Source organism: Amphiprion ocellaris, chromosome 12 (assembly GCF_022539595.1).
Source record: "Amphiprion ocellaris isolate individual 3 ecotype Okinawa chromosome 12, ASM2253959v1, whole genome shotgun sequence".
Classification (NCBI taxonomy): Eukaryota; Metazoa; Chordata; class Actinopteri; family Pomacentridae; genus Amphiprion; species Amphiprion ocellaris.
This window is the reverse complement of record NC_072777.1, coordinates 15,333,140-15,357,691: the sequence shown is the minus strand read 5'-3', so window position 1 is coordinate 15,357,691 and position 24,552 is coordinate 15,333,140. Positions and strand designations below refer to the sequence as shown.

Here is a 24,552-nt window from a genome sequence, read left to right as displayed (position 1 = left end):
TGTCATCAATATTGTCAGGTATCTATATTTCTCACAGCAACACAATTTTTCTCACTTGTTTTGAGGTCTTTCATTTCCATTTTAAAAATAAAATTTTTCGCTTCATAAGTGAATTTTTAAACAAGACAAGGGAAAGAGGTTTCAGTGTGCCATAATGCCAATTTATTGTTACAGTTTTCCAAAATGAATGCAGCAAAATTCCTTTATCAGCAAACAGCGTACTTGCAATGTATTTTTAGGACATGGTTGGCCACGTCGATTGATGCTTTTCTTTCTTGCATTTAAAAGCAAGTCATTTTAATACATAAATCATATCTTCAGACAGAGCTCCTGAGTCTAGTCCAAAGCAGGCCGTCTTGGGTTGTAATCGACTGAACGTTTTTCCAGTCGCTCCAGCTGCTGCTCCAGCTGCTTCTCCAGCTGCTGGTCTACCTAATTTTTATTTTCTGGCCAGTGTTCCTGGTGGAGGGAAAGAACGATCATCCCGACAAGAGGCAAAACTAAAGAATTACAGGAAAAAATATTAGTGCAACAACTAATTAAATATATTCAATTTTGTGATGTTAGCAGTAGAGATTCTCCCAACATGATCTCTGTTGCCTAACCCATCCCACAGCTTTGTGAAAACCCATACATTTGACATTTACAACTTTGCCTCCACGTACTATTTGTAGATTATTAGTGATAGGTTTTTAAATAAGACAAGAGAAAGCAGCTTGAGCATGCCATTATGCAAGCTTATTCAGCGTCTTACAATTTGCCAAAATTAATGAACAAAAATTACTTTATCAACAAACACAAAGCAAATACAATTTGGGGACCTAATTGGCTTATATGATTGATGCCTTTATTTCTTAAGGTAAAGAGCAAAAGGTCTTTCTCTTCACTCAAATCAAATCTTCAGACAGAGCGCTTGAGTCTAGTCAAAAGCAGACCATCCTGGGTTGTAATCGACTTAACGTTTGTCCAGCTGCTCAAGCTGCTCCAGCTGCTTCTCTAGCTGCTGGTCTTCCAAGTCTTTTTTCTGGCCGATGATCCTGGTGGAGGGAAAGAAGGTTCATCCAGACAAAAGGCACAACAAAAGAATTCTAGAAAGAATATTAATGCAAAAACTAATTAAATATCTTTGATTTTGTGATGTTGTAGAAATAGAAGCAATGTTCTTACCCATGGAACAAGCCGCGTCCAGCTAAATAAAATACATAAAAAAAGAAAACAATCGCAATCATCAGTCAACACTCAGCATTTTTAGTTATGGTCCATAACAGTCAGAGCCACTGTGTGGTTTAGTTTCAGGTATGCAGTGTCGAATAATTGTGATTTTTAATAAAGTGATCTTAAGACTGTACCATGAAAGAGTGCTCTCCAAATACACTCTCCAGGTTCAACCATGAGGACGACCATGGACAACACCAGAAATACCACAGTGCACTTCATCCTGTAAAGACAAGATTAAAATGGTCAAATTCAGCATTTTATTGAACTCTATTAATTGCAGGTACTTTGTCTTGTTCACAAGTAAATTGAAAATTTCATTCTTACCTTTCCACTGAATGGATCTTTTCAAACAGAGTGATGAGAGATTCCCAGGTTGGTATCTGTGCTGACTGGTACACTAGTCATCCCTTTATATGTACATGCAGCACTAAGTGAACTTAGTGAACACTGCAAATGGGCGTCAACATAAGGTCTTAATGCACTTGGGCCACATGGTTTATCAGTCTAATTTCTACCATGAAACCAAGGTCACTTCAGACAGGCCTCCATTCTACCATCACTCCATTCAAGTTCAATTTTCAGTTTTGCTCATATTAATCTGACAATAGTTAATTAAACAAGGGGTCATTTGACAGCTTGTCACTGTGAGGATTCATTCTTTCTTTATTTTGTAAATCAAATAATTGTGCTTTGTTCCAAGCAATAAGAAGTCATCATCAGTGGCTGTTTTTGCAGCGTGCTGGGTAACCAAATAAAAATCATTAAACTCTAACAATCTAGTTAAAGCAAATTTTATTTTAGGAAAACACTATTTTCTCCAACAGTTTTTCAGAATTCTGTATTTATTCTGAATATTAAAAACTGACATTTAAACTTTGTCTCTATGTACTATTAAAATTATGCATACTTCAGTGTACTCTGTACCTGTCTTGTGGGGTCATGTGACTTTTTTCAGTGCAAAACCATGAATTCTTTTGCGGAATCAGCCTTGACTACTGTGGTTACTGTTTGCTAAAGTAGAACAAAATGTTTGCTGACTCATGTTTTACATGAATCCTTGTCACACAGCTCTTGGTAAAACCAACACAATTCTTTTAACTCTACCATCACAAATAAACAAAGAATCATTTGGCAGCTTGGTAGTTGTGAGGATTAACTTATTTATTTTTTGTCACTCTAAATCCAATAATTAATTCTCCCAGTGCATAAACTTTGAAGCACATTTGTTGATATTATGGTTTATTCTAATTAGAGATTGGTGCCTAACTCGTTCCACAGCTTTGAGAAAACCCATGCATTTGACATTTAAAACTTTGCTTCCATGTACTATTAGTAGATTAATAGTAATAGATTTTTAAATAAGACAAGAGAAAGTGGCTTGAGCATGCCATTATGCAAATTTATTAAGCGTCTTACAATTTGCCAAAATGAATGAACAAAAATGATTTTATCGGCAAACACAAAGCAGCTATAATTTGTAGACCTGATTGCATGATATGATTGACGCTTTTCTTTCTTATGGAAAAGAGCAAAAGGTTTTTCTCTTCATTCAAATCATATCTTCAGACAGAGTCCTTGAGTCTAGTCAAAAATAAGAACTGGCTGTCCTGGGTTGTAATCAGCTGAACGTTTTTCCAGCTGCTCCTGTTGCTTCTCTAGCTGCTGGTCTTCCATGGCTTTTTTCCCATGGAAGAGTCTGGTGGAGGGAAAGAAGGTTCAGCCCAACAAGAGACACGACAAAAGAATTATAGAAAGAATATTTGTGCAACAACTAATTTGAGTTTGTGATGTTACCAGTGGTAGAAATAGAAGCAATGTTCTTACCCGTGGAGCAACTTGCCTCCAGCTAAATAAAATACACAAAAAAAGAAAACAATCATCAATCAACATTCAGCATCATCAGCTGTAGTACGTAACAGTCAGAGCCACTGTGTAGCTGTGTTGTGTGATTTCATGACTGTACCGTGAATGAGTGTTCCCCAAATACACTCTCCAGGTTCAGCCATGAGGACAACCAGGGACAACACCAGAAAGACCACAGTGCACTTCATCCTGCAAAGACAAAAATCACAATGGTTAAACTCCATCCATCCATTATCTATACACCACTTAATCCTCATTACGGTCGTGGTGGGGCTGGAGTCTATCCCAGCTGACTTAGGTTGAAGGCAGGGGACACCCTGAACAGGTCACCAGTCTAAGCACCCAGAGTAAACCCACTCATGCACAGGGACAACATGCAGAAAGATCCTGGGAAGACGGGGACGCAAACCGGAGATCTTCTAGCTGCAAGGCCAAAGTACTAACCACCAAGCCAGTGTGCAGCCCATGGTTAAACTCCTCACTGTTTATTTTTAAAATTCTGTTAATTGTACATTGCAATTACCTTGTCTTATCCACCAGTAAATGAAGTAAAATTATTTAGTTCTTACCTTTCCACTGACTCAAAGACCAAAGGTTGTGTTGAAACAGAGCAATGAGACATACCTGTGCCTACTGGTACACCTCTTTATATACATGCAGGACTGATAAATTTAGTAATTGTGCAACATTGTGCAATAACAAGTGGATATAATCATAGGATGCTACCTCATTCGGGCCAGACAGGTTATCAGTGTGATCTCTACCATAACACCAAAGTTGGTCTAGACAGGCCTCTGTTCTACCATCACTTCATTCAGGTTAAAGGTTTCAGTTTAGCTCGAGTGAATTAGACAATAGTTTAAAAAAAAGAAAAGTAATTTAACTTGTGTTAATTGTATGGATTTACTCTTGCTTGTTGCTGGAAATTGGCCTCTGCACTCCTATGTAGATATTCCATTAAAAATCAGCTGTTTCCAGCTAGAATAGTCATTTACCACATTAACAATGTCTAGACTGTATTTCTGAATAATTTAATGACATCTTCATTTTTATTAAAAAAATGTTTTTCTTTCAAAAATATGGACATTTCTAATTGACCCCAGACTTTTGAATGGTAGTGTACATTGTAAAAGAGCCTATAAAAGACCTACAAAAACCAGCATTAGCAACCAATGTTATCAGTTGTAGCTACTCAGTGTTACCTCTGTCTGAAAAATCTAACTTTTAGCTGTAAGGATCAATAGTAAGGTCCACTGATGTGGATTTCATAGCTGATATTGTTACAGTTTTTCTCAATTGAAAAGACACTGTTCCTGAAAAATAGCACACATTTCCCAACACACTGCACACTATTTTTTTATTTGAACACAGTTCACAAAGCACTGCATACTTGTGTAAAAAGCGCATTTTATTGTCAAAATCTGAACTTTGTTTTCAAAATTAAGACACACGAAGCAAAACTAGGACACTGCACTGCTAAATACAAAACACTCTTCTCTCACTGTGTTTTCACATGAAGTGTAAAAAAATGATACAGTCCTCAAAAATGACAACTTAAACACAAATGCATCCTATAAATGAATCAGAGGGGACCATTGCAGTGCCTGACTGCACATTACAAAATAAAAATAATGTTAGACAAAAGATACAGCACTGTATTGTACACAGTACAGTATGCAAATATTTACATCATGTCTGCATCAGTTCTTTCAGCCTGGTCAGACCACAGGACCTCATCAACATCACAAGCTGTGTTTTCTCTGGAAAGAAGGACCTAGTGTGTCTGATCCAGCCCTGACATGCATCAACAGAAACATATGGCTGCTGCTCATATACCTTCCACCTCCATGTAGAGAAGAATTCTTCTATAGGATTCAGAAAGGGAGAATATGTCAGCAGAAAAACCACAATAACTTGGGGGTTCATACTGAAACATTCTCAAATCAATAGTCCTCTATGAAAATTAACATTGTCCCAGATGTATTCATGTGTGTCATCAGAATCCAACTGAAAAACTCTCTGGAACAAACACACACAAAACACAGAAAAAGTCTGTCATGTACACTTTCTGTAATTTTACCAGCACTTGTGAACCAGAATTATGCATTAGATTTTTTACAGTATTCTCAGAACATTTCTGACTGCTTGTATTGTTCCAGTATAGACATGTCACTGAAGTGACAAACAACATTTACACACATGTAAAGTAAACCACAGTAAACCTTAAATCATTTGCTTTATGCACCATCCTTACCATCTGCTGACCTTAACAACAGATTGCATTCTGAACAGCTAATGCTGTTTCCCAGCAAATTTTATAGTGTGCAGTTCATTGGCAAAAGTGTTTTCAGTTTTGACCTGTTGTGTCTTAATTGTGACAGCAGTGTTGGAACAGTGTCCCAATTCTGCTTCCTAGTTTTCACTTTTTGAAAAATGTGTGCTATGAGTGAAAAAGTGTGTTCAAATGAGAAAAAAACGTGTTCAGTCTTTTGCAAAAAGAGTGCAAGAGTTTTGGAAACTGTGTGCAAACCATAAATAGTGTCCAAAATTTGGACAGCAGAGTCCTGCTTTTGATAAATGTGTGCAGTCAGTTGGTGGCTGTGTGCAGTGAATGGAATTTAGTGTCTTATCAATTGAGCAAAACTGTAATAAACTCAGAGTAAAGACTCCTATAAATAGCTGGAAGCAAAAAACTAAGCTTTAGCTCCTGTTAACGTTTTGTCAAAACCTCAATTACATTTGCTATTGGCAAGTCTCATGAATCTGATTTGTTCTGTCTTCATGACAGTATGGACATTCCAGTCAGTAATAGATATACAATTGTTGGGGACAGTAAATGAGAAAAATGTTTTGCTTGTCTGTGATGTCTCCCTAAAACACTTCACACAACTCTAAGTACGTGGTTTATGTGTTCATGCTTGAGCCATGTTGAATATGTTATATGCCATCAGGTTTATAGAACGGAGTGCACATTTGAAAGGGTGTTTAGGTAAAATGATGCCATTGCATGGTGCCATAGGTAGAGTACTAACGGATAACTAAAAAACTGAAATATGCCTGTGAGAAAAGTGACAACTACAACTTCTAGCACTGTGTTTTCTTTGGTTTTGGTAGGTGTTTTTTGCATGTCTGGGTAGCGTAAGTGATGCAATTGTGTGTGTTTGTGTGGTATATTCTACCCCGCTGGGGCAATGACAATGCAAAGTCCTTGCTGTATCAGTGTTAACAGCTTGATTACTATCTTATCACTTCCTCATGCTGTTTCCTCTTCTCTTGCCACGTAGAGGAACCAACAGTGAGAAGGTTTGAAGAGGGACAACAAAAACAGGGAAATGGTTGTCACGAAGTTCTTATTGACTTTTTTACTCTAAAACATTGCTTTTTTGGGATTTTTTTTTAATTGCTACTGATAGTCTCGAAAAAGATAATTGTCTATATTTTAAGCAACTTAATTTCTGGAGGTCACTTATAACACCCTGTACTTGTCTTTTGTTCTGCAATTGCAGCCATTTACACATTTTCTGCAATAGCAGATCAATAAAATGTTCCAGAGAGCAAGTCTTTCATATCAATAACATGTTAGTTGTATTACTAGGGTCCCATTTGAAAGTTTATGTGAGAAAAAAGCGTGACATCAGGCCAAGTTATTTACATTCCACCAAATTAAATGACTGCTTGCCGGTCTGAACAGAGGAAAATGAATGATGTGCAGCACAGACAAGCACACACAGTATAGCAGCATCAGGTATAATGCAGACTCACAGTTTGTGTGTCCAGTCCCAAGTGGATGTCTTCTCTGTACTTGAGGATTAAAGGCATATAGTGACTCAGCAAAAATGTATAGAAGGATATCATTAGGTCTCGTGATACCTCTGATAATCTTCACTGATACAACTTGAAGGGCACTTAGAAAGCTCATCCTTAGCCAAAGCCAATGCCCCGTTTTCCAGTATTCGGCTTGGTAAATTTGCAAAATCTTGCTGATTAACAGACAAAAAAGTACAACATCTTTATCCTTCTATGGTTTCAGTAGTTATAATGAAAATTTCCCTTATCTACAATTCCTAAATGAGCCAAAGAGAAGAGCTATTTGTGTAAGATGAAACCTCTCTGCTGACCACATTTGCAGTGTCTGCCCTATAAATGGTCCTCACCAAATACAGCATATTGATTTTCTTTAATGGGGACATTTTCAAGTATACACTTTCTACGTGACCACACAAAGATCAAATTGTGTGTTTATAGAAATGTAGTACAGCTGCTCAACTACCCAACCTCACCTCTGTGGATTTTTTAACAAGTGACAGCTCTTGAAACTGGTTCCATCCGTGTGAAACCAAAGACAGTGGGATGTCTGAGGTCTTAACTTGATGTGGAATAACAAGAGACCAACGTCTTGGGAAGATCCTGACAAACCAAAAGACTAAGGAGATACGAGCTGAGGGTTTTCAGTTTGATCCTGCCGTAAGCTCGCTCTCTGCTGCCTCAGTCAAGTTGCACTGTAGCACAAAAAATCCAAGAAAGACCTGAATTTACAGCATCAGCTAAAAGAGACTCAGTCAGTCATCTTCAGGTGCTCCTGGACTTTGTTTTTGTCTTTCCTGCTTTGATACTGCTGTCCTCTTCTTTTCTGTAATATCAAGAATTGCTTACATATTTGTTGATATAGTATGACATTGAAGTGTAGTTTAGTTTTGTTAAAGTGTGAAGGTTGTAGTCTTTACAGTTTCACAGGCTGTTTGGTGCTGAAGACAGCTGAATGTGCCATTCTGAATTACATTTTTTGTTATGAAAAATGAGAAAGGGTACTATAAAAATTGAGGCAAAATAGAACTGACTGATAGCCAAATACTGTTTCAGTTATTTAAAAAAAAACGCAGTTGATCACCTTGCTTATTAAAATGGAATGTGTGCAGTTTTTAAATAATTACAGCTTTAAAAATACAAATATGTACACACTGTTCAAAAGTTTGGGGTCACTTAGAAATGTCCTTATTTTTTAAAGAAAAATTAATTTTTTCAATGAAGACATTAAATTAATCAGAAATACAGTTGTGATATTGTCAATGTGGCAAATGACTATTCTAGATGGAAATGTCTGATTTTTAATGGAATATCTACATAGAGGTACAGAGGAACATTTCCAGCAACCATCACTCCTGTGTTCTAATGCTACATTGTGTTAGCTAATGGTGTTGAAAGGCTAACTGATGATTAGAAAACTCTTGTACAATTATGTTAGCACATGAATAAAAGTGTGAATTTTTGTGGAAAACATGAAATTGCCTGGGTGACCCCAAACTTTTGAACGATAGTGTGCACATCATTATTATTTGCTGATTTGAGACACTTTAATACTTCTAAAGGTTTTGTGACATTGAAGATACCGTTATCTTTACACAGAAGTTACCACAGCAGGAAACACATTACTCAGCATGGCATTTACATAAACTGGTGAAGAGCTATTGTGCAATGGTGAGGCCAAACTAATTAAAATTTTTAGTCATGAAGACTGAACAGAAGAGGAGTAGCATTAAGCAATACTTTTTAAACAACTGCAAAGCCTTATTTTACTAATGAAAACGACGGTCTTTAATCAGTGGTGGAGAAAGTATTGATGTCCAAGTATTTAGTACAAGCCTGCAACTAATTTTATGATGGATTTATTTATTTTCAGTTTATGAAAATTCTGATAATAGTGCGAATACTTCATGACAGGTACCCAAAGCCCAGAAACACCTTCAAAATACTTGTTTTGTTCAAACAACAATATAAACCTCTAGTTGTTAATAAGGGGCTGCACAGTGGCGTAGTGGTTAGCACTTTCGCCTTGCAGCAAGAAGGTCCCTGGTTCGCGTCCCGGCTTTCCCGGGATCTTTCTGCATGGAGTTTGCATGTTCTCCCTGTGCATGCGTGGGTTCTCTCCGGGTACTCCGGCTTCCTCCCACAGTCCAAAAATATGCTGAGGTTAATTGATTATTCTAAATTGCCCGTAGGTGTGAATGTGAGAGTGCTTGTTTGTCTTTGTATGTAGCCCTGCGACAGACTGGCGACCTGTCTAGGGTGTCCCCTGCCTTCGCCCGAGTCAGCTGGGATAGGCTCCAGCACCCCCGTGACCCTAGTGAGGATTAAGCGGTGTATAGATAATGGATGGATGGATAGTTGTTAATAAAAAAAACCCCAGAAAATATTGTTAGCAAATGCTCACATTTGAGAAGCTTTTAATTGTACTAGTAACTAAAGCCATAAACATTAAGAACAATAGGAAGTACAATAAATCCCTCAAAAGTGTAACCGAGTAGAAGTAGAAAGTTTCATAAAGAGATAATTCTCATGTTAAGTAAAAAAAACAAACAAAACAAAACTCAGATTTGTACACATGGTGTTACTATGTTTTTATTATTAAATCCTAAACCAACATCTTTAAACTGGCTACTACCTCGCGATATAGCTTTACTATTCAATTTAACTTTCTACACCGGTGTCACAGCTTGTTAAGGACAAACACAAGTAGGTTACAGACCTTAGTTATACTGAAATGCCAGTTGAAATGAAATAATGTTGGGGGGCTTCCTCTGGCTCAGGAAATAATTGGTGTTACCGTCAGGGCCTCACTTCGCTGAATTTGTTTAAATTTAATAAAGTTTACAAAACTAGTTGCACCTTTAACTCTTAGATACATGAGTGATTGGACCCTACACTCTTCCATAAGTGGGTCAAAAATGACCTGTCTAAGAGTCAATGTGTTTTTATACCATTTTTGTCATTTTGGTTAAGAAAAATAATTTATATTGTTGTTTCTATTATATTTTTGTCCACACAAGAATAATTGCATGTTTGAAATATGTTTATTTTTCACTTTATAACATATTTCAAACATTTTGAAAATTGAGAAAGAAGTATATTACACAGAACAGCAATAGAAGAATGTCAACATCCATTTTGTTGGGTGCCCGTATAGCTCAACGTGTTGCGCGGGCGACCCATATACAGCGGCTGGTCCCTGACGCAGCTGGCCCGGGTTCGATTCCCACTCGCGGCCCTTTGCTGCATGTCTTCCCCCGACTCTTCTCCCGTTTCCTGTCTCTCTCTCTCACTGCACCTGTCCAATAAAGCTGATAAAAGGCCAAAAAAATAACTTAAAAAAAAAAACATCCATTTTGTTGACATTTTCTTTTCCTCCAGCTGTTGCTGCTCTCCGTCCCAGTTTGTGCACTGCATCACCTCTTTTATGATATTATCAGTGACAAAGCGCTTGGGGTAGTAATACAAACATTACACTTTCTTTAACAGTATAAAAGGTAACTTAAAAATTTTAAATGAAATTATGTCAAAAACATGTTTTTTGAGGTATAGCTGGAAAATGAAATGATAAAAACTTTTCATTACAAGATATTGCAAGAAACCTCACAAGGTGTTTCTTGACTCATTTATACATCTAAGGGTTAACAATCATTTAAAGGGTGGATGAAGATGTGACTAATGACATGGACGTAGTACATTAATGCTGAACTGATCCCTCACACACACATTTATGTTTTTTGTTAAGCATTATCCACATCTCAATTGTACAAATGTACGCCCAGTAAATTCCATGCACGTTTTTATTATTTTAACAAAATATGGCTAAATGAGTGCATGTGTTGTATGTCACTGTGTTGGTGACTCCTACTGGTGTTTAAGATGCACCTGCAGTGGGAAGCTGAACTCTGAGAAAGAGCATTCCTCCCACATGTTGCATCCTCTGAGTCAAGCTCATTTTTGCTCATAAAAAGGCCAAGAAAGTAGCTGGCAACATTATTTATAGCCCTAAATTAACATTTCACTGGTCACTCAAAAGCTTGCCAAGTCTGCTAGAAAATGCTAGCTTAAAAACATTAGAGCAGTTTTACACTGCTGAGTTGAAGTTGGGTCTTCCATTTCTGAGGAGAAATTTACAGATATTTCCTCTCCTATATTCTGTCAGTCAGCGTTGGATGTCAGCAGTTCTTAGAGGTCAGCTTGGTGTGTTGGAGTCCTACTGTCCAACTGTCAAAGAAAGTTTTTTTGAAAGTTATTGCTGTTATTATCCCCAACTATCCAATAACAATGCAGCATTGTACTCACGCTCACTGAAGCACACACTTGCTCTCGGTGCTCTTCTTCTTTCATTACAGATGGAGTAGCCACTCTCTGCCTGTTCTCTGCTGGGTTTGACGGGTCCTGATGCCACTCACTGGCTATTGAATAATGACCCCCTGAGACCCAGCTTTAGCCTAATCCCTACTTGAAAGCTGTCCTTCCTCTAATTCAATCCCTCTTTAAACCCTTTCTGGAGACAGACGAGTGGTGCATAACACACACACACACACACACACACACACACCTGGATTATCGCAGGCTGACTTAAGTGGCTATTCCAGCAACACACTGGAACTGAAGAGTGACACAAGCATCAAGGGAACTAGGATGTAACATTTAAAACTGGGATTTTGCCGCTTACAGTGGTACTGGAGTGACATTTGTCTCCTTCTGTAGTTGTACGCAGATGTTCACAGATGAGCCATTAAAGTCACTTAGAGAAAAACTAAAAAGAAGATGGCTGCAGGGTTGTAACTGAATAACAACCAGGTGCCAAATGCTGGTAACGATTTAGTTTTTTTGTTCTTTTTGTTAGTTTATAAGGGTTTTGGATGATATCATTCAAACGCCTCAATTACAGGATATAGGGACAAACTGCTTGTTAACCCTGCTTGTTATTGCACATTTAACCTTTGCGACAGGAAACATAACTAAGGCTAAAAAATGTTTTTTAAAATTAGTTGCAGTCTCAGTAGCATCCTGCAGATTAAAAAAAAAAGCATTGTTCTAAAAATGATGTTTCTCTGGCTGAAATCAACCAAAATAGACAAATGAATAAAAATTAGTTGAGGGAAGTAATATATGCATGCTATCTGCAGATGAAGTAAATGGGCCACAGTGCTCTCTGTCTTCTAAACTTATTAGTCTGAATGAATTCTAAATACATACAAAAATCTAGTGCTTGTATCATAATAATTGTTTTGAACCTTTTATGCTGAAATAATAGCAAAAAATATTAAGAACTCAGAGCAGATCAGTCTGCATAGGCCCATATTCTTATGATTTCCTGTAGTGGTTTGTGGCCCTTTTTCTTTTTTGAAACTGGACATAATGAGCAAGTGATCCGTCTCAGAACTCCAGAATACCACGTGTGTTCATACGGTAGAAACAGGTCAATCAAAAGATAGTCCCAAGCTAAAACATACCTGCTTTATTGTCCATTTTAGTCCAAATGAAACCGTGATTTACAAAATAAGCATCATGCTGTGTTGAAGGAGACTTAAAATGAACAGTTGAGCCCACAAACTCACTGGTAAAATGTTTACTGACAAATGAAAAGTAGGATTATTTTAGCTTCTACACAATCTGGCATTCACTTAACTTTTCGTACCCGTATGCTATGTCTATCTTTTATATAGAGCTTGTGGATACTCATGGGTGGTCAGCAAACACACAGGTAACTCCATCTTATTAAACAGTAAGAGGCTCCACCTTGTGGTGCGACAGGGTGCTACAGTTAATTAAATAAATTATTAGCAGCAATGGATAGAATAGAAAAACACTTTATTGATCCTTTAGAGGAAATTACTTTGTTACAGCAGCACATTAACACGCAGACAACCCACAAACCTGATGGAACACCAACACTAAGAGTCAGCAATATGATCATATACATAGTATAAAAGTTAAAAAAAAAAATGTAAAAGTTTAAACATATGCACAGCATATACATCATTAAGTTAAAATCTTAATGTCCATTGAAAAGCCTGATTGCAGTGGGTAGGAAGGACTTCCTGCTTCACTCCAATGTATTGGGAGGTTTTGGTTATGTAGGAATGAACAATGGTTCACTACAGTTCATTTTGAGTGCCACTAAGGCATCAAATGTGTATTAATCTGCAACAAAAATAGAGCACTGCTTTTTCCGTTTCGGCAGTCTCTGCTAAAAACAGCAGTGCCCAGCTGCTAAAAGAAAGCAATGTTTAAAAAAATGTAACAACATATTTGTGCTCAATTTTAAAAATTTATGTCTTTAAAAGTTCTTTGTCGAATTGTGTGCTATAGACAGAGGAAGGAATATTGTTGATTTTGGTCTTTTCATGGGATTTGTTGCCAACATGAAAAACATAAAGTAACACCAGCATTATAATTTAAAAACTGACACACTTCCCTTAACTGGACAGATTATTGTCATAGTGAAAGCTGTGCTCATGGTGCATATTCCCCTTAAAACTAGCAATAAAGTCGCTGTCACACAGTAAACCTGTACTGAGAGGAGATGAGACTGTGGCTGAAGGTGCTCTGCCTCAAAACCTCCAGATTGTGTATTGGTTGAGAAACATTGTTCATTATAGAGCTCAATTTCCTGAGCATTCTCCCCCAGCCACATATTGGACTGATTTAAGCTCAATACCAGTTGTGGAGCTCACCTTCTTGATCGGATCGATTAACAGCTAATCATTAACATCCTCAGTAGGTGATCTTTATTTTTTCAAACAGTGAATGCATCCCATGATGTTTTCCAGAAGATTTTTATAACATATTCAGACAACACAACTGATGAACCTATGTTGTAAACACAAGAAGAAGACAACCACATATTTTTGAGAACAAACCTCGCCTTCACAAACCTAGCCTTCAAATAAAAATGCAGACAACCGTTCAAAAGTTTGAAGCTCACCCAGGCAATTTCATGTTTTCCATGAAAACTGACACTTTTATTCATGTGCTAACATAATTGCACAAGGGTTTTCTAATCATCAATTAGCCTTTCAACACCATTAGCTAACACAATGTAGCATTAGAACACAGGAGTGATGGTTGCTGGAAATGTTCCTCTGTACCCCTATGTAGATATTCCATTAAAAATCAGCCATTTCCAGCTAGAATAGTCATTTACCACATTAACAATGTCTAGACTGTAATTCTCATTAATTAAATGTTATTGTCATTGAATAAAACTGCTTTTCTTTCAAAAATAAGGACATTTCTAAGTGACTCCAACCTTTGAATGGTAATGTATGTTTACAACACAACTGAACTGGGAGCATCTCAAAAAGAGAATATGACCAAGCTTTCGTATATCACACCACAGTGATCTAATACATCACAGTTCAGTGGCATGTAAACTTTTCAAAACAGAAACACAGGACATTGAAGCATTTATATAGCTGAATAGAAATAGAAACAGGAGGAAAGTCTTCAAATAAATTGACAGGCAGGACATTCTGTGGAGAGTGAAATAAAACCTTCTCAGAAATAAACAGAACCCAGCAGACACATATCTATAATAAATGTGTCTTTAGTTGCCTGATGGGCTGCTCACATCAAGACATAAAGAGATCCAACACACAAGAAGACATCACTGATGCTTCAGGTGAAAGTATGTTGCTTTCAGATGTGTTTCTTCCTTTTGAATTGTCACATGCTGCAGCATGGGACAAAGTGAGTAAGCCTGGAGTTTATTTTATTTCAAAGGGGGTTACCCAAAAGAACATCAAGTGTTTTTTGACAACACCCTCGCTGTTGTCACTGACAGAAAAGCAGATACAAAAACAGGAGGGATGCTTTTGTTTTTAAAATGTTTGACATCCATATTGGAGACAGTTTCAAAAGCTGTGACAAACAAGGGAGCATAACAAATCACCTCCATATATTTTTTTGTGGGCCACCAGTTGAAACCCTTCTACACAAGAGCAAACACAGTTATGCTCAGTTGCCATTGTATTAGATACACTAGAAGTGGAATGCAACAGTCCTGCAATAAATCCTGTCTTCATCAAGGATTTTTGTTGAGAAATGTTTAACTTGCAGGGCTACCAAGATATACTATATTGTTTTTACTATTTTCTTCAAACCATTCTTTAAAATGACAGTAAAGTCAATCTGTTTCTGATGAGTGTGATCAAACGGAGTTATTGTGATATGCTTTATCTGAATAGACATGAATATAGATTGCATGGCCAAAAAAAAAAAAAGTCGCCACCTGCATTTAACTAAGCAAATAGGTAAGAGCCTTCCATTGGATAATTACTGCAACAACTGAATTAACCCTAGCTGATGCAGTGAGGAGCTTCTCATTTCTTAAACAACCATGTTGGAAGACAGATCCCGTGGTCATGGAAAGGATATTAATCTGTCTCAGAAGGGTCAAATTATTGGCCTGCATCAAGCAAAGAAAACAGCTAAGGAGATTTCTGAAACCCCTAAAATCAGGTTAAGAACCGTCCACCGCATTATTATAACCTGCAGGATAGTGATGAACCATCATCTTTGAGAAACAAATGTGGTCAGTCATGTGGTCTGATGAGTCCAGATTTACCCTGTTCCAAAGTGATGGGGGCATCACAGTGGGAAGATATGGGCCTGAAGTGGTGCATCATAGCTAATGGTTACAGGCCTGTGGGGCTTAGGGTTATTGAGTATGGCACTCATTCACTGTGGCATCATTTCGATAAGCTTCTGCACTGTCACAGCATTTATTTCTGTCCAGAGATGCATTAATTTTTCACAAATAACTTATATTGATGATGTGAAAATGGGATCACTGCACAAAGTCTTCTCCAGCACATCTCAAAGATTCTCAATGGGGCTGAGGTCTGGACTCTGTGGAGTCCAATCCATGTGTGAAAATGACGTCTCATGCTCCCTGATCCACTCATTTACAATGTGAACCCCATGAATCCTGGCATCATCATCTTGAAACATGCCCATGTCATCAGGGAAGAAAAACTCCATTGATGGAAAGACCTGGTCATTCAGTATATTCAGGTAGTCAGCTGACCTCATTCTTTGGAAGCATAACGTTGCTGAACCTGACCAACCCCAGATCATAACCCTAACCCCCACAGGCTTGTAGGCACTAGCCATGATGAGTGCATCACATCATCCGCCTCTCTTCTTACTCTGATGCCCCCATCACTTTGGAACAGGGTAAATCTGGACTCATCAGACCACATGACTGACTACATTTGTTCCTTGAAGATGATGGTTCACCACTATCCTTCAGGTTTTAATAATGTGTTGGATGGTTCTTAACTCGATTTTAGTAGTTTCGGAAATCTCCTTACATGTTTTCTTTGTTAGATGCAGGCCAATAATTTGACCCTTCTGAGACAGACTGACATCCTTCCATAACTACAGGATACGTCTTCCAACATGGTTGTTTAAGAAATGAGAAGCTCCTCACTGCAGCTAGGGTTAAATAAGTTATTAAATAAGCTGAAACATATTAATCACTGCAGTAATTATCTGATAGAAGGCTCTTACCTATTTGCTTAGTTAAATCCATGTGGCGACTTTTTTTTTTTTTTTTTTGGCCAGGCAGTGTATATAATGGCTTTTATGTAGAATCCTCTATTTGGAAAATGTTCACATTGTTGATTTTTGAGAACTGACACTAGATTTAAACAGAGTCAGAGCACAAAACTGCTTTGAAAACTGTTTTACTCTCAACACATTTTTAGTTTGCAGACAAAACTGCAGCCACGGTTCTCATTTATACTTCACTCTCGCAGGTTTTTCTGATCTCTTTCCATTATCGTCATGTTTGCATGGTTTGTTTACATCTTTGTTCTTTCTTCACAACTTCAGAACATTTCAAACAAAGTCTTTTGGTGACGCCATCAGTGTCAAAGTCAGAGAATCATTTCTTGGAACTACACACAGCTGAAATGAGGTGGGAAGCACAAGGAATGGATTCTCAACGCCACCTAGCAAATGCGCAGCCTGCTCCTCAGGCTTTTGATATACAGCAAAAATGCACACATACACACACTCACATAGTGAAGCTCTATCTCATCATTGCCACAGAGCATGGAAGATGAAAAACCCATGAGTGTACGCATTTTGATTCTTAAATCAACAGTGTTTTGATTTTGGTTTTGCTACAGCAGAGCGTGAAGAAGCTTATTATCTGCTTCATTACTGGCAGGAGGACAGGGATGTGCCTGTGTGTGTGTGTGTGTGTGTGTGTGTGTGTGTGTGTGTGTGTGTGTGTGTGTGTGAGAGAGAGAGAGAGAGAGAGAGAGAGAGAGAGAGAAAATTCTGTGAGTGTGTAAGTATTTTCCTATATGTGTTTATAGACGTGTGCGAGCTAAGAAGTTAACCAAGCCCATCCCACCGGTTTATTAGAGACCCATGCAGTTTTCCACTCCACAGAAGTGGGAGTGTGAACATCTTTTATCAAGTAAACAAAGCAGCAGATTGCACCGAGAATCATTTTATGGCATTTACAGGCACATAAAACACACTATTAAGTTACTGAAGTTACTGAACTCACACACAATAAAACTCCATATGAACAGTTGGCACTTAGTAAATCTGGGCACTGGTGGAATGTGCCGAAATTTGCTCAAACACACTTTGTAGATACTTAGGCCTGGGTGATGAAACACTAGCGATATGTACTGGTGATAGACATTTCATCAATAACAGAAAACTTGCATCAGGTGCAAACCTTTATGAAGTACAGCATAAGAAAAGGTTTGGTGGCATGAACAAACCTCTAGAGTGCTTCCTCTCTGGCTCATAAACAACTCTATTGTATCTCTTTTATCGGGAAATCCAATAGACTGTTGCTCTCCATGACGTCCATTTGAATCGCACGTGAGCTCGCTGCTGCTGCATCGGCTTCTTGTTGCTTTTTTTTTCAATGAAGAAAACATTAAATGAATGAGAAATACAGTCTAGACATTGTTATTGTGGTAAATGACTAATCTAACTGGAAGTTGGTGGTTGTTAATGGAATATCTATAAAGGGGTACAGAGGTCCATTTCTAGCAACAATCACTCCTGTGTTCTAATGCTACATTGTGTTAGCTAATGGTGTTGAAAGGCTAATTGGTGATTAGAAAGCCCTTGTGCAAATATGCTAACATGAATAAAAGTGTGAGTTTTCATGGAAAACATGAAATTGTCTGGGTGACCCGACACTTTTGAACGATAGTGTACCTCCTGAGGAAGAAGCTCAGCCTGTATCCTGCACCACCTCCACCTCAGTAAATCATTCACCTCTGGGTGCTCCAAGGGCTAATGGACTTGATATGATGGTTAGGGTCCCTGTCCAGTCACACCCAGTACTGATCAGCTACTTCTTAACCACAGCACAATGTGGAGGCTTCACCCTGGACACCCTTGGGTACCAAATGGTTTCTTTCACATTTTGTCCTATTGATAACAGCTCAGCTTGCCTTAAAGTTATTTTTACTTGTTTTCTTTATTACTCCACCAAGGAAGTGGAGCCTCGGGGGGGTAATGTGACGATCAGCATTGGTTTGTGTGTCTGTCTGTCTCTCTGTTAGCAACATCACTCAAAAACGGATTTACGGATTTGGTTGAAATTTTTACTGAATATCATAACACAAAAACCAAATGATTCAATTTTGGCAGTGATGCAGCTTATAGTCTGGATCCACAAAGTTGTTGAAGATTTCAGCGGTCGGAAATGACACAACTGAGCAGCCTTGGTGGAATACTGTGCTCTGCAAGTGCTTTTCTAGTTTAATAAATGTATAAAGGTGAGATAATTCCATTATTCTTTTTATTTTATTCATGTTAATAGTGTGTAAGTTTCAGCTAAATTTGCTTCTGTGTTTTTTCATTGCCGTCTGCGTTAAAATTGTGATCTGTGTACCTTGATATGAAAAGTCACTAAATTTAAAGTAAAACTGTTAAGTTCAAAACCAATTATTTTTCCTCTTCTCTTCATTAAAAAACAGGTCATTAAAATAATAATAAAAAAGAGTAATATAGATTAAAATGATTTTTTTCAGCTATATTGCTCAGTCCCCTACTTGGGTGTTTTCATTCTGATGCTACGAAATGCTTGTGCTCCACTACATTTCACAGATAATAAATAAGGACCAGTACCATGAACCAGTGTGTACTGGCTGTTTTGCAGTTATTTGCAGAAGAGGATTTCTAAACCTTCAATGTGCATGTAAAATGCAATGTTATGTAGTAGATTAAACACAGCAGTGTGAAACATCATCACAATGACCTCCACTGCAGCTGGCTACAACATGCATTTAACATGCCCCTGCATCAGTAATGATTACGTAATAATAGAGCAAAGTAACACCAGTGGAGAACAGTTTGGCCACAGAGTGAATTCTTTTTACATTTATGCTATAAATACATTCTTAATAATTAATTTATTTGAGTATTTTTTTTCAGTGCAGGACTTTTTCTTGCAGCATTTTTTTTTTTTAAATTAGACACATTTACTTAAGTAATACTTCCAGTACTGAAGGTGGGTAGACACTGAGCATTTTCATTCACCTTACATGCTGTGTCAGCTCTCACTACCAGTTTTTAGTTGACTGTTCTCCACAGCCAGAATCAGTGACTTTTATGCTCAGACTGCATGTATCAATAAAGCTGACACATGGAGGCATGGAACCCCCTGCAATAAATAAAGTTTATTCAAACAAAATCCAACAATTTCTACAAAAAGAGGACAAATCAGTGTTCAGTGTGAAATTGTCTATGAAAATGGAAGATGTCAAATAAGGACCTAAATCACCAGATTCCACAGAAACCAGAGCCATTAAAAAATAAACAAGAAAAGCACTCAGAGAGCGCAGTACTCTGCCAAGGCTGCTCAGTTGTTGTATCATTTTCAATGAATGAAATCTTAAAAAAATTTGTGGTCCGCAGTGATCGATTTTTAGTATGATTGCAATCATGTGTTCGTCAGCAGGCAGCTGACATAATGTTCACTTGTTGTCATAATTACAATGACACTGTGCCGCTTTCTCCGCAATGAGACAGAAGTTGTAACAAATCTGTGGATCCAGACTATAAGCCACATCACTGCCAAGATCTAATAATTTGGTCCTTGTGTCATTTCTGACCTTCCCTGAAAATTTCATCCAAATCTGTTAATCCATTTTGAGTAATATTGCTAACAGACAAACAGACGGGCAGACAAACAAACGTATGCCGATCATCACATAATGACTCTGCTGCGTTCCTTGGCGGAGTAATAAAAACATTTTACATCCATAAAGCAAGAATCTCTTTTTTCCATATTTTCTGGTGTCAAAACAGTGTCTGCATGTGAATGAGTGGTGACATTTAGTGGTCAACTTCAGGATCCTGTTGATGTCTTTTTGTTACTGTTATTATTGCTGTGCATGATTGCGTCTTGTGTGTGTTATTCATCTAAACTTGTGTGTGTGTGTATGCGTGACAGAGCGAGAGAGAGCAAGAGAGAGAGAGAGATAGAGACAAATAGAGGTTTCCTGTTTGAACTTGAGTGCTCAGAGGTCTGCTGTGGCAGATAGGACTTCTGCCTTTGTTCACATTACAACCCTAATTAGGCAGAGCATTGTGTGTGAGAAATACGAGAGCGCTTCTCAGTGTGTGCAAATGAGTGTGTGTGTGTGTGTGTGTTACTTGTGTGTGACTGGGATATTGAGAGTGACAGCTGAATGCTGCCACCAGTACGCTCCACTTGTCTCCCTGTTTCACTTCAGACCAGCTGAGTGAATTGCTGGTAGCAGGCCAAATGGAAAAAAAACAAAAACAAAAAAACCACACAGAGGTTTGTTCTTGTACACGTGTGAAGATCTGTTGTAAATTTATTTAAAATAAGCTTCAACACTGAACTATGAAGTTAACCTAAATCTAAGTACAACAGTAAACTTACAAGCACCCTCAGACAGACCTCTGACAGACTGAGCTTGAACCTAAATTTAAAATTCCAGAAGTGTAAAACACAAATCAGTCCTCACAAAAATAGAAATACAAGAGCATAAATATACACCACGACAGACAGAGATGAGCTAAGGAGTTTCCAGCTGCATAAACACAAATATAGAGATAAACAGAGATACCAAACACAAATGCTTTCACCCTGTGTAGAACTTGTGTACACATACACACAGCAAAAATGCATGTTCAGACAGGAGTATCACTTCCCATGTTGTTCCAAGATTAATGTGTGAATAAATGCATTGATGTGATCTTAACATAAACAACAAGAAAAGCAATCAGAGAGCGCAGTACTCTATCATGGCTGGTCAGTTGTTGTAGAATTTCTGACTGATGAAATCTTGAAAGAATTCACGGCAGAAATCACGGCAACAAACAAAATGATACTGCCTAAACACAGGTGTGTGTTATGCATGTGTACGTTATGTACGGATACCGAATTGGCTCGAATTGATGGGACTTGATCGTCCTCCTGCTCCTTACTCTGGGTTTTTATCTCAATTCTCAGACTTTTTATCTGATTTAGTGCTCAGCTCAGATAAAGCCATTATTGTGGGTGACTTCAACATTCATGTTGACGTGGACAGTGACAGCCTTACGACTGCTTTTAATTCAATATTAGACTCAATTGGGTTTTCTCAACATGTAAATAAACCAACTCATAGTTTTAATCACACCCTTGACCTCGTTCTGACTTATGGCATAGAAATCAAACAGTTAACAGTATTTCCCCAGAACCCTCTTCTTTCTGACCATTTTATGATAACATTTCAATTTACAATAATAGATTGTATAGGAGTTAAGAATAAATATCATTACAGTAGATGTCTGTCTCACAATTCGGTGACTAAATTTAAGGAAATAATACCCTCTCTATTTAGTTTAGCACCACTTACTGATATAATGGAAGGGAAATATTATAATTTTACCCCCACAGAAGTGGATTATATTGTTAATAATGCTGCAGCCTCACTGCGTACAACACTTGATAGTGTTGCACCTGTAAAAAAGAAAGTTCTATCTCAGAGAGGACCTGCTCCTTGGTATAATTCCCAGCTGCGGACTTTAAAGCAGGCGTCCCGAAAGCTGGAAAGGAAGTGGTACTCCACTAATTTAGAAGAAGTTTATGTAGCTTGGAAAAATAGTCTAGTAATTTATAAAAAAAAGCTCTTCGTAATGCCAGGACAACATATTATTCATCTTTAATAGAGGAAAACAAGAACAACCCCAGGTTTCTCTTCAGCTCTGTAGCCAGGCTGACAAAGAGTCAGAGCTCTGTTGAACCTTGTATTCCTTTAGCTCTAGCAGTAACGACTTCATGAGCTTCTTTACAAATAAAATTATTATGATTAGAGAAAAAAATTAATCTGGCCTTTCCTACAAATGTCACAGATGTATCATTGAGTACAGATACTTTAGAATTGGCTGTAAGACCAGATGGATATTTAGAATTTTTCACTCCCATACATCTCTCTGAACTAATTTCAGTAGTTTCTACATCCAAACCATCGACATGTCTTTTAGATCCTATCCCAACTAGACTGTTCAAGGAGGCTTTACCTTTAATTAATTCCTCAATGTTAGATCTGATTAATCTCTCTCTAGTAACAGGCTATGTACCACAGGCTTTTAAGGTTGCTGTAATCAAACCTTTACTTAAAAAGCCCACTCTAGATCCAGATGTTTTAGCCAACTATAGACCAATTTCCAACCTCCCATTTCTCTCCAAAATTCTGGAAAGAACAGTTGCAAATCAATTATATGAACATTTACAAAGGAATAGCCTGTTTGAAGAGTTTCAGTCAGGCTTCAGAGTGCATCATAGCACAGAAACAGCTCTGGTGAAAGTTACTAATGACCTTCTCATAGCGTCAGATAATGGACTGGTCTCTATACTTATTTTATTGGACCTTAGTGCAGCATTCGATACAATCGACCACAAAATTTTATTACAGCAACTCGAACATTCTATTGGCATTAAAGGGACAGCATTGGACTGGTTTAAATCCTACTTATCATACAGGTTCCAGTTTGTGCATGTCAACAATGACTCTTCTGAGCATACTAGGGTTAATCATGGAGTTCCTCAGGGTTCTGTCTTAGGACCAATACTGTTCACATTACACATGCTTCCCTTAGGCAATATTATTAGGAAGCACTGTATTAATTTCCATTGTTATGCTGACGACACTCAATTGTATTTATCTATGAAGCCAAATGAAACTAATCAGCTAGCTAGACTGCAAGATTGTCTTAAGGACATAAAGACCTGGATGACCTATAATTTCTTACTACTAAATTCAGACAAGACTGAAGTCATTGTATTTGGCCCCAAACATCTTAGAGAATTGCTTTCAAAGCATATAGTTACTCTGGATGGCATTACATTGGCCTCCAGTACTACTGTGAGGAACCTCGGTGTTATCTTTGACCAGGACATGTCCTTTAACTCACACATAAAACAAATCTGTAGGACTTCCTTTTTCCACCTGAGAAATATTGTGAAAATCAGGAACATCCTGTCTCAGAGTGATGCAGAAAAATGAGTCCATGCATTTGTTACTTCTAGGCTTGACTACTGTAGTTCCTTATTATCAGGTTGTCCCAATAGCTCTCTGAAACATCTACAGCTGATCCAAAATGCTGCAGCCAGAGTACTGACGGGAGTTAGCAAGAGAGATCTTATTTCTCCTATATTGGTTTCTCTTCATTGGCTTCCTGTTAAATCTAGAATAGAATTCAAAATCCTTCTTCTGACATATAAAGCTCTTAACAACCAATCTCCATCGTACCTTAAAGACCTGATAGTACCATATTATCCTAGCAGAACTCTTCGCTCTCAGACTGCAGGCTTACTTGTTGTTCCTAGAATCTCTAAAAGTAGAATGGGAGGCAGAGCCTTCAGTTATCAGGCAGCTCTCCTGTGGAACCAGCTCCCAGTTTGGGTTCGGGAGGAGGACACCCTCTCTATTTTTAAGACCAGGCTTAAAACCTTCCTTTTTGACAAAGCTTATAGTTAGGGGTGACTGGGGGACCTTGACGGGGTGAGCTGATGTTTTCATTTGCAAAACTGACTTCCCCTCTTGACGTCCCTTTAGTTTGCCCCTAGTTATGCTGCTATAGGCCTAGACTGCTGGGGAACCTCTCTTGATGCACTGAGCCCTTCTCTAACTACCTATGTATTTACTATATATACCATTATTGCATTACATTCACTCTGTTTCTTTCTGTGTCCTTTCTCCGAGTGTCCCTGGTCCCAGAGCTGGATGGTTCAGATGTGTGGCTGTGTTTTATGGTCCTTGTGTCCCACCCCCCACCTCTCTATCTCTACCTCTACACCTCCATCTCTATCCCTCTACCTCTTCCCCTCTACCTCTATCCCTCTATCTGTATCCCTCTATCTCTACCTCTACCCCTCTATCTCTACCTTTCTACCTCTTCTGTCCCTCTCAACCCGCCCGGCCAGCAGGCAGATGGGTCCCCCCCACATTACAGCCGGGTTCTGCTCGAGGTTTTTTTCCCTGTTAAAAGGGTGTTTTCCTTGCCACTGTCGCCTTTTGGCTTGCTCTGGGGGTCAGGCATATGGGTTCTGTAAAGCGTCTTGAGACAATTTGACTGTAATTGGCGCTATATAAATAAAATTGAATTGAATTGAATTGAATTGAATTGAATTGACTCAGAAACACTCCCACA

At 38.1% G+C, this 24,552-nt stretch overlaps 2 protein-coding genes across 2 annotated transcripts in view; one reads left to right on the top strand and one right to left on the bottom strand.

Annotated features, from left to right (window-relative positions):
* LOC111564587 (exostosin-1) overlaps positions 1–24,552 on the top strand; it is a 458,700-nt gene that overhangs the window by 269,323 nt on the left and 164,825 nt on the right. The gene's annotated exons all lie outside the window — the stretch shown is intronic.
* On the bottom strand, positions 2,552–3,684 carry LOC111564590 (pleurocidin-like peptide WF3). The gene is made up of 4 exons (XM_023264253.3): positions 3,651–3,684; positions 3,182–3,270; positions 3,043–3,064; positions 2,552–2,914 (listed from the first exon to the last, which is right to left on the bottom strand). Exons 2-4 carry the CDS (start codon positions 3,267–3,269, stop codon positions 2,800–2,802), a joined length of 225 nt encoding a protein of 74 aa, XP_023120021.1. The 5' UTR covers position 3,270; positions 3,651–3,684; the 3' UTR covers positions 2,552–2,799.